Genomic DNA, 13445 nt, shown 5'->3' on the forward strand with positions numbered 1-13445 from the left:
GCAGACCGATTTTCATGAAACATGGCTAAGAACACTCCCGACTAACTCAGCTTTCAGACAAAAAAAAACTAAAATCTAAATCGGTTCATCCGCTCGGGAGCTACGATGCCACAGACAGACACACACACAAACAGACAGACACGTCAAACTTATAACACCCCGGCGTTTTTGCGTCGGGGGTTAAAAACAGAATTAGAGTGTAACGTACTGAAAGCAAGTCGATGGTCGTCCAGCTGTAGAAACGGTACATGCCCGCCGTCCAGCACCACCCTCCGAGCGTTCACTTCCACGGCCACGCCGCCGCCGCACTCTGCCATCTCCACGCAGCCAGGGTCCCAGGCGCTGTACCTGATATATTATTTGTATTAATAAATCTTCCCCGTGTGGTGACGGGTTAAGAATTTCACCACCCCTATTCTTCCCGTGGGTGTCGTAAAAGTAGACTGTGGGATATGGGTCAAACTATGGCGTAGGCGAGAGGCTGGCAACCTGTCACTGCACTGTCACAATTTGGATTTATATCAACCCCTTTTTTCCAAGAGTAACACTGAAACTTAGTAGTTCATGTGCTCTGCCTACCCCTTTATGGGATACAGGCGTGATTATATGTATTATATGATTTATATGTATGTATGTAAATCTTACAATCAAAAAACGTCGATAGTCGGTAAAAGCGAGCGAATTTTGGAAGCCCGAGCCCTTAGGTTCAAACGCCAGCTCAAAATCTTAAAGGCTCAAAAGTGTCTTACATCAGAAACGAGAACGTAATTCTACATTTTTACGGTGTTAAAGGATGAATTACCAAACGAGAAGATGCGTCGGCGTCTGAGCAACGACGGCATCGCTGTCTTCAATCCACTGTACGAAGCCCACTCCACTTGCTATGATTTCCTAAACAAAAAAAAAATCATTTAAGTTTTTGAAAACTAATTTCACAAAATAAATTGTATTTTATCATGCAGAAATGTCTGCGAGCGATACTACATTTTTTTAAATGAAAAGACGAGAGAGAGACGGTCCCAGGTTCTAGTCCTGTAGGTGGTGTCCTTACAAGTGCGAAATTTTCAATTTTTCCTTTAAGTAATTTAAAAATATTTAATTTGACAAATTAAAAATAATTTCCTACATAGCTTACACTTACTAACATTGTCAATAGTTCGATAAGTTTGACAAATATATATCATGACATGTAACACTTATATGGCGCAATCGGTAGGTTTCATTAGTAATAAAAGTTACACTTTACCTTGTCGCCTGACTGCAAATTCAGCAGGATAAGTCTTCGGCGAGTGTCCCGCATCAGCAAAAGCTGTCCGCTTTCGTTCAGCTCCAGCCAATCAACGCGAGCTTCGTGCCACCACTGGCCCAACTGAACTCCTGATAATCACACGCACATTACGATACAAGTGTGGAAAAAAGGAAGTTCGGAAAGAGTGACGATAAATTAAAACACGACCGAAGGAAGTGTTTTAAATCGACACGTGTTACGAATTTCCTTTTCGCACGTGTATTGTAGGACGTTTTTCAGTATAGATGGCCCTCTGAAATTTCGACCTGACAAAGATGACCCACTTATCGCACTAGTGCGATAAAAAGCAGCATGTGTACTGAAAAAGTTATTCATATACTGGTACGTGTGTGGTGGTTTATGTTTTCACGGTCATAAATCATAATTATGGTGATGAAGGCAATACAAACTAAGTACCTACCCTGCAGTAAGAAGGTTGACCAGTCCTTACCCGTAGTGAGATCCACCACAGCAATGGTCTGCCTGTCCAGTAGGTACGCCAGATGTTTCCTATCGCCTTGCTCCTTGTCGTTCCCCTCATTGATTCGCACGCTGAGCACGTGCGGGTTTACGCGCTCAGTTCGCACCTGGTTACGAAGAGATATTAGCAGATTTAGGTGCATAATTAATCAAATTGCCATTGTTTGGCTTAAATAATAGATTTTGCGCAGATAGGATGCTTCGCGTCTAATTTGATGAAGTGCAACGTTGCTAGTAATATAAGTGCATTAACTGTGCATACGACGGAGCCATCAAATAACATAAGGGCCAAAATATCAACTCACAGTATGCAATACTTTATCGAGTCCGTATTCAACGACGCTCAATTCGCCCGCACGATGTAGCAGGCAAGCTCCGCCGACCGCTGCATATATCCGCTCCCCGCTGCCGGACCATGGAATCTAAACAAGAAACGTAGGGAACAAAGTACAAAAACCCTGACCTGCCCGTAGAAACTCCGATACGATAAAGTGTATACTTTACATGTATTATTTACATTACTCGTATAAGTATCACGGAACTTGAGAGCAGGCCGAATTCAAATGTTACTGGACACCAACACAAATCCACTCGAAAAAAAACAGTGACTCACCTCGCTTGTCAAGCCTCGTGCTATATCGCAGAGTATGAACGTGCTAGCTGTACGACAAACAGCGTACCAGTCGTTACCTGAAACCATAAAACAGCGATTTACCGATTTATAATATAAATAATATACTTGTAAACTTTTAGAATTTCTTAAGTACTTACCTATAAGAATCTGAAACGATGAAATAGTTATTTGTTATACAAGGGGGCAAAGTTGTATTTTAACGCCGAGTGTGGAATTGAGAAACGAGAATGTGAAAGGATTCTATAGTTGAACAACGAGCGAAGCGAGTGGTTCGAGAATAGAATCCTGAACTTGCGAGTTTTTTAACACACGAGAAGTAAAATACATTTGCACCCGAGTGTAACACAAAACTTTTCCCCTCACTATAGCGAGTAAACTACAACGCAAAAGAATGCGTTTATCATTGCTTCCAGTAGTTCCACAGGTAGTAAATCATCTTAATTACTAGATTCACCTACTTTTATCAATTTTAAAGTAGTTAATTTGACTTTATTCAAGATCAAATTACTTTACCCACTAGTGGATAAAATTCGTTTTTACCCGCTGGTATTAAAGGACAAAACACGTGTTTCCAAGCTAGTGAGGGGAAAATTTATATAACGTATTAAGCTAAAAGAGCACCAAAGGTAAACTTAAATTTATTTCTGCGTACCTATAAATCGGACATTAAAGATGTCGGACGCGTGCTTGGTAGTGACGGTCATGGGCGGGGCATCGTTGGCCAACCGAGTAAGCACCAGCTGCTTCGGGCTTACGTGCTGAACTTCGACAGAGTCTCGCCACACCCAGCGTCTGCTCATAAAATTATAGACTTTTGAATAACAATAGCGGTAGCATTCAGACATACACCTAATGGTAAATGGGTTACCTACTTTAGTAAGTTCAAATCCCTAAAGGGCTGGAAATGAACCTCTGGGGTTGAAAGCTAAAGCTTTCCAGCCTTTTAGGTACCCTAACACTCCATTTCTGGACCCTATAGGCATACTATTATGTAAAATTCGGAATTAAACTTTCACTTCAAACGGACGACGAACCAAAAGCAATAGAGCTACGAGTTACGAACTACAGTTTATCGCTACGAACAATGTAGCTTCATGAAAGTGAAGTTTAGAATATATACATACCTGTATAATCGGCAATTGTTTATTGGTTATTCTTTACAATGATATAATTATATTCTCTACAATTTTCTGTGATAATCTACATTAGTATCAATATATCCTAGTGCTATTTCGTTCTAACTAGTGCGGTAAATTGTTTAGGTATATTGACTACACAAACCAAATATAACGGATCCTCTACAAACAAGTTCCTCAGAATCATATTACCGTGCAAATATCTAGTTTAACCATATAACCAAGCAAGAAACTTGTAATTTATGCAAATAGCGTAAACATCGATTTAGCTTCGAGCAACATACAACCAGAGTTTTGAATGTTTTCCTTGATCATGATGCAACTGCGTCGAAATATCGGGATTCGACAAAAATCAAAAAGGTAATCACGGTCTATATCCCTTTCAATATAAGTCTAACATACTACCAATTTGTCAAACGAAATCTCAATTTGCTCCTCTCCTACTATAATATTCATATTTAGATGATGATGATGATGGAACATAATAAAAATAAAAACATTCCGTAACCTAACATTTATTTTATTTATGCTATTCTGAGGGAATTACCTGAGAACAGCTTCAAGCATTATAACAGCTCCGGTTTGCGAGGCGACGGCCAATTTGGTCCCGTCTCCACTCCAAGCGAGCGCGCGCGTCGCATACAGATTGGGTATGGGCAGGAACGTCAGGTCGAGCCCGCCTGACTCCTTCATGTCTCCGACTAGGAACCCGTCGAACGTGCCGACTGCTATCGTCTGTTACAACCAATGTATTATACTGTAGTAGGTACGGTCACGGACTTTAATTGTTGATCCACTTCTAGCCCATTTTATACTGGACATTTATAGCTTAACTATGACATGACTAAATTATTATGGCCTTTGAATGGCTGAAAAATTAAAGTCCGTGAGTGTACCTAATCCTAAGGTAAAGGAACTAAAGGAAGCTATTGTAATGTATGAAGTGTAACACACGGTAGATGTCTACGTAGTAGCATAGGCTTGCATCGAACCATATGGTAGAACATTTTGCTAGTTATAGATGATCCAGGGGTTGTAAATTCAAGTAAATTTTCCACTTTTACATATATCCTTAGTTAATTAATCTTTCGCAAATTCTCCTAGTGGAAAATAATTGTATAATTTTACGTCCGACTGTGGCGGCCACGTGGGCTCCACCTCCACGCTTCGCAGTAACTCGAGTCAGAAGCCGCGTAAAGCGCCACGCACGCGCCCGTCATTACAACCAGCCAGTATCAATTGCCATTTTATACCTACCTAGTTGTAATAGTCCTGATAATAATTACCTGTCCAGAGGGGCTGGGAGCGGCGGCCGTAAGATCCCTCGCGTGTGGCGGCAACGCGGGCTCCACGCTTCGCAGCAACGCTCCGCCAGATGCCGCATACACAGCCACCCGTCCGTCGCAGCCTCCCACTATCAACTGCCATGCAAAATGTTATGCAGTTTTAATCACCATCGTGAATAATATTGAATAAGGGGAAAATAACAGTAGGGTAAACTCGCCTCATTCGGTGACACGCTTAATTCGGTGAAACAACCAAAAATCGTCTTTCAGGCAGGCAAGCATTGTCACGCGATAAATGATAAAACATCAGGCCGCCGCTATCGCAATATTTGTAAGTGCGATAGAGACGGCCAGATGTTTTATCATTTATCGCGCGACCATACTTGCCTGCCAGAATAGTGCTTCAAAGCTTGTATCACCGAATTAGGCGTGTCACCGAATGAGGCGAGTTTACCCTGACCAACTTTGACATTTGTGTGACTTACGTAAGGAGGCAGCATAACAAGAGCGGACGGCGGCAGAGCATAGCGCAGCAGCAGCCGTCCGTTCACGAACAGCGTCCCATCCACATGGCCTGACGCTAGCGTGCCGTCGCCACGAGCAAGCGACACGCAGCAAGCACCACCCGTCCACAAGCTGGAGCTCTTGTTGCTCTTGCAGTCGAGAGACCTGAGTAAAACGACACTTGATAACAATAGATATGTAAATAGGGAGCGTTGTGAGACTCGAAAGGTATAACGCCGCAGAAGGAGTTGAGGGACATCGTGTCGTACACACACATGGCCCGATGCTTCCAGTGCCCGTTCCACTCACAACCCAGATGTTTGTCAATGAACGTGTACCATCGTACATCGATCTTTTTAGGGTTCCGTACCAAAAAGGTACAACAGGAACCCTTATGGTGCGACTCTGTCCGTCTGTCTGTCCGTCTGTCACATTCCTAAATATCTCGAGAACTACTAATGCTATCAACTTGAAATTTGGAATAGTTGTGAACATTGTGAACCTCTACAAATAGAAGGTATAATTTTTTTTAATTTATTAATATTAATTGTAGAAAATGGCCAAAATGAAAGGGGGGCAAACTGTAAATTTCAAGTTACTAGGTCAAGTGGGGTATCGTTAGAAAGAGCTTAAATTGAACGTAAATAAACTATTTTTTATAATTTTTTTGTTGTGAAAAAAAAAAATTTTGAAGGAAAATGTAAAAAAAAATACCGTTCCCCCCCCCCTTATCTCCGAAGTTTACCAACGAAAAATTATGAAAATTTTAGGAAACATTGGTTTTATGCTAAATATTACGGGAAAAATATAATCGTGTTTGTATCTTGAAAACTTTTTTTTTAATTCACAAAAAACTTTTCACATTTTTACTTTTAATTTACCCACCTTTGCGGATGTATATAGTACTTCAAATTAATACGAGATGTTACGTAAATCATCTTCTTTCCAATAAAGTAAAAATTGTTTAAATCGGTTAACATTATAAAGAATAATCCCTGAAAAACCAACATTCTATGGTCGCGCAAATTAGTTAGCGAATTCACTGAGAGATGGCGCTATACACAATAATGCTCATTAGTACCTATACTTTTGTCTTCTAGTCAAGTCGTTAGAGTTATGTGAAAACATGAGATTATTTTAACTGGGGAGTTTGAAAGTTTGTACGGAACCCTCGGTGGGCGAGTCCAACTCGCACTTGACCGGTTTTTTTTCTTATTTAAGACGCTGACAGCACCCAATGGCCTTGACGCTAGCATACACTGTCTAATCGTATGGGAGTAAGTGAGAGCGCGATGCCACTAAAAGAGGGCGGATAGGTACGAAAAGTGCAGAAAAATATTAAAATAAAATAGAAAGATGCATTATTTGTGCAAAATGTTTCGTTAGTGTTTTAGATATGTATATATTTGTTATTATAATACTAACTAAAGACAACTAAGTGAATAATTGAACGACATACAACCGTTTAATGACGAACTCGAGACCAATCTTCGCAATTTTTTTCTATCGAGCCGATTTCATTAAATCGTGTATCGAGTACGGCTATGTTCTTTGAAATATAATGAATAATAACATATAATTTACTTGCCTTACTAAGACTAATAGTTTGTCTTAAAAAACTGCGCAAGTAACATCAATTTTACGCAATTGGGTGTTGTCAGCCCCTTAACGTTGGGGAAATGCATTCACGCATGCCATCCGGTCCGGGGGACCAGGGGCGATGACGGACTAACCAGTGTAGGACTACCGTCTAAAACCACCAACGTATTCCGTCTCCGCCTTGGGTGGAGTGTCGCAGGGCCACTCAAGCATTCCACCACGAACGTCGTACACCGACCTAATGAAACATTTTATACTACCTAACCTTGCCATCGCTAGTGCCGGTATAGAAGCCCTGTTCGGCCGGCAGCAGCCGCACAGGCGCGCCGGTCAGAGCCGCTGATGCGAGGAAGCTTAGGGCAAACCAGTCTGCTTTCGGAGTACCCAACTGACGTGATCACGTGACATTGCGCTGGATAGGGTGGCATGACAAAATCATGTGTCAGAGGCGACGATCCTTTTTGAAGTAGGTTATCAAATAAAATCCCCTTGGACTACCTGATCTTGCCATCGCTGGTGCCGGTATAGAAGCCCTGTTCGGCCGGCAGCAGGCGCACCGGCGCGCCGGTCAGAGGGAACTTGTTGCAGATCACCTTCTTGCCGGACCAGTCCGCGCCCACTCGGTACACGAAAACCATGTTGTCGCTCTGGGCTACGCCTAGGAGCTCCGAGTTGTCGCTGAACGCTAAACCTGGGAAATCGCAAAGAAAAATTGGTGAAGGCTAGAAGAGTCTATTGAATTTACTGCAAGTCGAACTTATAAAGTTACGCTAAGGCTAAGCGGATGCCATCAAGAAGTTTACAAATGAATTTTTTTCTAAGGTGACGACATTTTTCTGGTGTTAACAAGCCCTTTCCTTAATTTGCCACCTACAAATATGGACTACATGCATGCTTGCATAATTTCAGTAGCATAATTTTGCATAAAACCCGTGTGACTCAGGGGACCGCAACCATGGCAATAACAGGCAAGAAAAAGTTGATTCACCCATATCCTAACTTGCATGTCATGTCCCTTTCATTTTATAATATAAGTAAAATTTATAAACAAGTATGTAGATAAACTAGAAGTAGAAAAAAACACCTGGATGTGACTTAAACCCCCTGTGGGTCTCTAGCCCAGTGCTCTTCCATCTGATCTACCAAGACGGGACGGGACACAGTCAATGTAATCCTGTAGGTAATAGGCCTATAGGCACTATTGGGAATATTGACGCCTAAACCTTTTTGCAGAGCAAATCTCTTTATCAGACTGGTTGCCTGCATACTAAACGGCACTCGCGTCACATCTACAGTAAGAATTTAATACTTCTGGGTGCGTAGCCGAACGGCACAAACGCTTACGATACGCTCACGAATCGAAACGCTCGTAGATATCTATCTCTATCGCTCTTGCGTATTGGCGCGACAGAGCCAGACTACCTTTCGCATCGTTTCGTTTTCGTTTCGCGTTGCAGAAATGCCATTCGGCTACGGCACCTGAAATGGATAGATGCCTATCTTATTTTTCCTTATTTATCTCTAAGCTTAATAACATCGTTTGCGGACGTTTCCCATGAATACAAATTAATTTAGTATAGGATAGCACATCGTTTTTGGTAAATACCCAATTTGCCTAATGACGTAATAACTGCACGCAACCCCAGTAACAGTTTCAATTTCAGATATGTTAAACTCTTAAATAGAATGTGATTCATCTTCAAATAAAACAACATGAATGTGTATTGTAACGCAGGTACTTGTAATAACGTAAGACTTCTTTCCAGTAGCAGCGTCAGCGGGTTTCGTGCTGAACTTGTCGCGGCGCATTCCATCGCGGTCGAACAGCAGCACCTGCCGCTCGCACGTCGCCACCGCCAGCTTCACGTTGTTCGCTGACCAGCAGATATCGGCGATAGGACTTTCGCCCTCCTGTTTTGTCAAGTAGTATATCGTATTTTTACGTGGAATAACTATTTAATTGGTTTGTATATTTACTAGGAATAAATTATTATTGAAATATTCTTACTTGTGCTTCCATTAACGTTTTTGAATATTTTAAACGCATTTTATTATCAAACGCAATCGTGTAGTTTATTTATTTCAATTCACTGTTCGTGTTGTTCTGTCATTGTTGCATAGCAACAGCAAGCGACGTTTGAATTGGCGCCTTATCGGAAACAAATCGGAAATACACAGCCATAGAGAAATATAGAATAAAATAAGGTAGGGATGTAGGGGTTCCATGACTCAATTCTACAGAACCCCTAAACTAAGTACCATCGTGTGAACTCGACTTAAGCCATCCCGTTATTTACCGGTTTTCGCACTGTGCTTGAACATGGCAACACATTGACATAGCTGTCATGGCTGTCAATTTACCGGAAATTCTTTTCGTTAGTACTTTTCATTCGTGAAGACGTTGTCTAGGTTAGAAAATATTTTATCTTTTTTAATCGTGCTTGTGGTGTGTCGTTTTTAAGTTTTAATTTAATTTTGTGAATTGTGACTTGAATTAAATTCATGTTTCAAACATATTTTGGTCTAACACTTTCAGTGACACAAAGATTACAGTGCCGAACTTGTGTTTTGCTATTTACAAAAATATATAAAAGTGTCTTCATGTGTATAAGTTTATTAAAGTATACTTTGATGTGTTGCAGGACGTCATGCCGTTCGCGAGGTACGTTGAACCAGGGCGAGTAGCCCTGGTAGCCGATGGCCCCTTGAAGGGAAAGCTTGTAAGCGTAGTCGACGTCATTGACCAGACACGCGCCCTCGTCGACGGACCCGGCAGCGGTATCCCTCGCCAACAGATCCGCCTGAACCAGCTGCATTTGACCAAGTTCCGTCTGAGCTTCCCCTTCACAGCGCCCACCCGCGTCGTCAGGAAAGCATGGACAGACGCTAAGCTCAACGAGAAATGGGCCGAAAGCCAATGGGCGCAGAAGCTCGCTAACAAAGAGAAGCGCGCCGCTATGACAGATTACGACCGTTTCAAGCTGACGTCGGCACGTGTGAAGAGGAACCGCGCGAGAACAGCGGTGTTCAAGAGCCTGAAAGTGAAGGCGGCGCGCACCGGAGTCTTCGGCAAGAAGGCCGTCCCCAAAACGAAAGTCCCGAAGCCGCGTACCAAGAAGCCCGCCGCCAAAAAACCCGCGAAGAAGTAATTCTTGTGTCTTAGAGAGGTTAAGTGACAATCAAGGGACAGAATAAAGAATTACTTTTAAGCTATATGCTGTGTTATATTGTTAGTCCCTTTTACTGTCCATTTTGTGAAATGAGGTGAGTCAAGTGGTTATTACAGAACATGTGGTGTTTTTTCTTTACTCAATTTGTTTTACTTTTCAGGGGTGGCATGAGACTTGCTGTTATAACCTAAAACCTAAGAGGTAAGCTTAATACTTAATCATCTATACATTCTTGACTGTTATTCTCAAAATGATGATTTTAATTATAGTCTCGTTCGTATGAACTTAATGATTTTAAATTTACCACCATACTGAATCTTGTTACTTCGATATCAAAGTGTCTTAATCTCTTTATTTGTTACTTACGCAATAAATATATTTCAGGCCTTCATACAAACTAGATGACAAAATGTTTTCTGGTGGAAGAATTTAAATAAAGAAGCTACCCAAAAACACTATGAACATGGTGAGTAAAAAAGCAATTTCATGAAGGTTTGATTTTAAGTAGCAATTCAAAATGATGATTTAATTTAATAGTCTCGTTCGGATGAAAAATTGTGATTTCAAACTTACCACCTTACTGATGATTTTTCTTTCTTTGTTTTTATTGTTTCCCATAAGACCATGAATAACCTTTTTTTTATTATTTCAGTTGTGGTGAGAGAGCTGAATTTGGTTGTTGTGACCAGACTGGATTCACATTCTGAAATAGGTAACTTACTACTTTTACTTTTTTTTTAAGGTTATGTGGGCAAAAAATTTGTAATTACAATATTTTGTCATGTAAGTAGTTCACTAAATTTGCCTTAATTGCCAAGAGTGGCATGCTTTTCCTACCTTGTTGCGGGAATCAGGTGTGAGTTTATACATGTATGTATAATGTATGTATAATACACAGATAAAAACTGCTTCTGCTTTGCAATTTCTAGATGGATTACTCTCCATCGGAACCAGAAAAATATTGTTTAATTCTTATCATGCAGTTCCTTATTATGGTATTGCCTGGACCCTGCCAAAGCCGATGTGTGAACAGTTCAACTGTCGCATGTGACTCTGGTCAGGAACATTATCACACTCCGTGTAAGTTGTGTGATCCCATGGCCGCACAACCAAGGGTTGAGTGTAACAATCTATCATTATTCAGATTCATTTATATGAACATTGTTATTTCAAATTTTAATTCTAAAAGTTGATTGTTACAGCTCCTCCATTATTGTAGACGAGGATAAATTAGGGGAACACTTATTGGGTAAGTTTAACATATTTATGTAATTGTGATATCCCATGTAACAGCAGTTCTGAAAAACCGGCCAAGTGCGAGTCGGGCTCGCGCACAAAGGGTTCCGTAGCAGCAAACCAAAATTACAGTTAAATCAACCTATCTCAAAAACTATAAGAGATACTTTGATCAAACCAAAAATCGTTGAAAGAGTTAATTAGCATGCATCACCTCTATTTTTTTTAGAATTTTATACCCCGTAGTTATAAAAATAGAGGGGGGGGGACATACTTTTTACGACTTTGAGAGCTGATATCTCAAAAACCGTTCACTTTAAGAAAAATGTTTTTTAGAAAACTTTATATCATTTTAAAAGACCTTTCCATTGATACCCCACACGGGTATGTACATCGAAAAAAAAATTTTCATCCCTCAGTTACATGTATGGGGGCCCCACCCCAATTCTTTTTTTTTACTATTTAGTGTCATAATTTTGTAGCGGTTCATACAACACATATTCCCATCAAATTTCATCACTGTAGTACTTATAGTTTCCGAGTAAATCGGCTGTGACAGACGGACAGACGGACAGACGGACATGACGAAACTATAAGGGTTCCGTTTTTGCCATTTTGGCTACGGAACCCTAAAAAGTATGTACAAAAATTAAGGAAAACGTTAAGTTTGTTTTTTTTTATTCCTATTTTGTTACCAACATTTTTTTTTTATGAATTGAGATTTTAGTAAATTTTATTTCGTCATTAAGGTTCTCCAGTATCTATATTTTCTTATATCCTTACGAAAGTCTACTTATACTACTAAATGTTGGTAACAAAATACAATCAATTAAAATTTGCTGTCATGGCTATGTCCAAACTTTTAGAGAGCTGCTGATGCTTCTTAATAGTGTATGGGTCTTTCTTCTTCTTTCTCAATCCTATTATTTGGATCTTTAAGATTTATTAACCCCCGACGCAAAAACGACGGGGTGTTATAAGTTTGACGTGTCTGTCTGTCTGTGGCATCGTAGCTCCCAAAAGGATGAACCGATTTCGATTTCGTTTTTTTTTGTTTGAAAGCTGAGTTAGTCGGGAGTGTTCTTATCCATGTTTCATAAAAATCGGTCCACTATGTCGCGGTCGGGGGTTTTTTCAAAATATCAATTTTGTGGTTATTTTAACATACTTAATCAACTTTCACATCACACTAACAACTTGACCACTACTCAGTTGTAACTTTTTCACTTGATACAGACTTGACTTTATTAATTTCTTTGTGAAATGTGAGACCCTGCCAAAGCCGATGTGTGAACAGATCTACTGTCACATGTGACTCTGGTCAGGAACATTATCACACTCCGTGTAAGTTGTGTGATCCCATGGCCGCACAACCAAGGGTTGAGTGTGACAACTGAAATTCTTACTCCTATTTTCGGATTGAAACATTCATATTGTTCCTTTAAATTTAATTATGTATTTTATTATTACAGATTCATTTTACGAATGCAAACAAGCCACAAGAACACAAATTGACTATTTGGTAAGTAAAAAAATATTTTCAGAATCACCATTGTTTTAAATACAAACTTGTGTAAAAGATTACTAAAACAGTTGATACCCTATTCATGTTCTTACTCATATTAGTAATCTTTTTTAAATGATGACTATAAGTATCGCCCCTGTCTGATTCTTGATGATTGATAATTCCTGACAATATAATAAATATTTATAATAATGATTTACCATCAAGTTGTTGAATGTAATTAATGTTTTTTTTTTTTTCATTTATAGGTACACCAGGTTTTAATTAGAAACTATCACATCAATTATTTTGAAGGTAAGCCTAAAATAACCTTAGTTATCACTGTATTTTCTGGGTGCTTAATAATTATGTGATGACAAATACAAACTTGTGTAAAAGATTACTAAAACAGTTGATACCCTATTCATGTTCTTACTCATAATCTACAAAGTACTATCAGTACTCTTCAGTTCTTTAGTAATATTTTTTAAATGATGACTATAAGTATCGCCCCTGTCTGATTCTTGATGATTGATAATTCCTGACAATATAATAAATATTTATAATAATGATTTGCCATCAAGTTGTTGAATGTAATTAATTAATGT

General features: G+C 39.7%; 2 protein-coding genes and 1 long non-coding RNA gene across 3 annotated transcripts in view; 2 read left to right on the plus strand and 1 right to left on the minus strand.

Annotated features, from left to right (window-relative positions):
* LOC125232002 (intraflagellar transport protein 172 homolog) overlaps nt 1-9249 on the minus strand; it is a 36347-nt gene extending 27098 nt beyond the window's left edge. The window contains exons 1-13 of the mRNA XM_048137609.1: nt 9225-9249; nt 8667-8879; nt 7426-7618; nt 5310-5493; nt 4825-4959; nt 4086-4273; nt 3055-3194; nt 2382-2458; nt 2074-2190; nt 1740-1875; nt 1247-1377; nt 803-891; nt 209-348 (exon numbers count right to left, since the gene is read on the minus strand). Coding sequence (XP_047993566.1) covers nt 209-348; nt 803-891; nt 1247-1377; nt 1740-1875; nt 2074-2190; nt 2382-2458; nt 3055-3194; nt 4086-4273; nt 4825-4959; nt 5310-5493; nt 7426-7618; nt 8667-8879; nt 9225-9249 — 1768 coding nt within the window. The remainder of the gene's footprint in view (nt 1-208; nt 349-802; nt 892-1246; nt 1378-1739; nt 1876-2073; nt 2191-2381; nt 2459-3054; nt 3195-4085; nt 4274-4824; nt 4960-5309; nt 5494-7425; nt 7619-8666; nt 8880-9224) is intronic.
* Nucleotides 9214-10140, plus strand: LOC125232153 (60S ribosomal protein L14). The gene is made up of 2 exons (XM_048137784.1): nt 9214-9336; nt 9570-10140. The coding sequence occupies exon 2, from the start codon at nt 9576-9578 to the stop codon at nt 10074-10076; it is 501 nt and encodes a 166-aa protein (XP_047993741.1). The 5' UTR covers nt 9214-9336; nt 9570-9575; the 3' UTR covers nt 10077-10140.
* A 682-nt stretch (nt 10141-10822) lies between these two features.
* On the plus strand, nt 10823-13145 carry LOC125232156. The gene is made up of 3 exons (XR_007177714.1): nt 10823-11346; nt 12806-12855; nt 13107-13145. It is a non-coding gene; the product is annotated as an uncharacterized LOC125232156 (long non-coding RNA).
* Nucleotides 13146-13445: the final 300 nt, after the last annotated feature.

Source organism: Leguminivora glycinivorella, chromosome 12 (genome assembly GCF_023078275.1).
Source record: "Leguminivora glycinivorella isolate SPB_JAAS2020 chromosome 12, LegGlyc_1.1, whole genome shotgun sequence".
Lineage (NCBI taxonomy): Eukaryota > Metazoa > Arthropoda > Insecta > Lepidoptera > Tortricidae > Leguminivora > Leguminivora glycinivorella.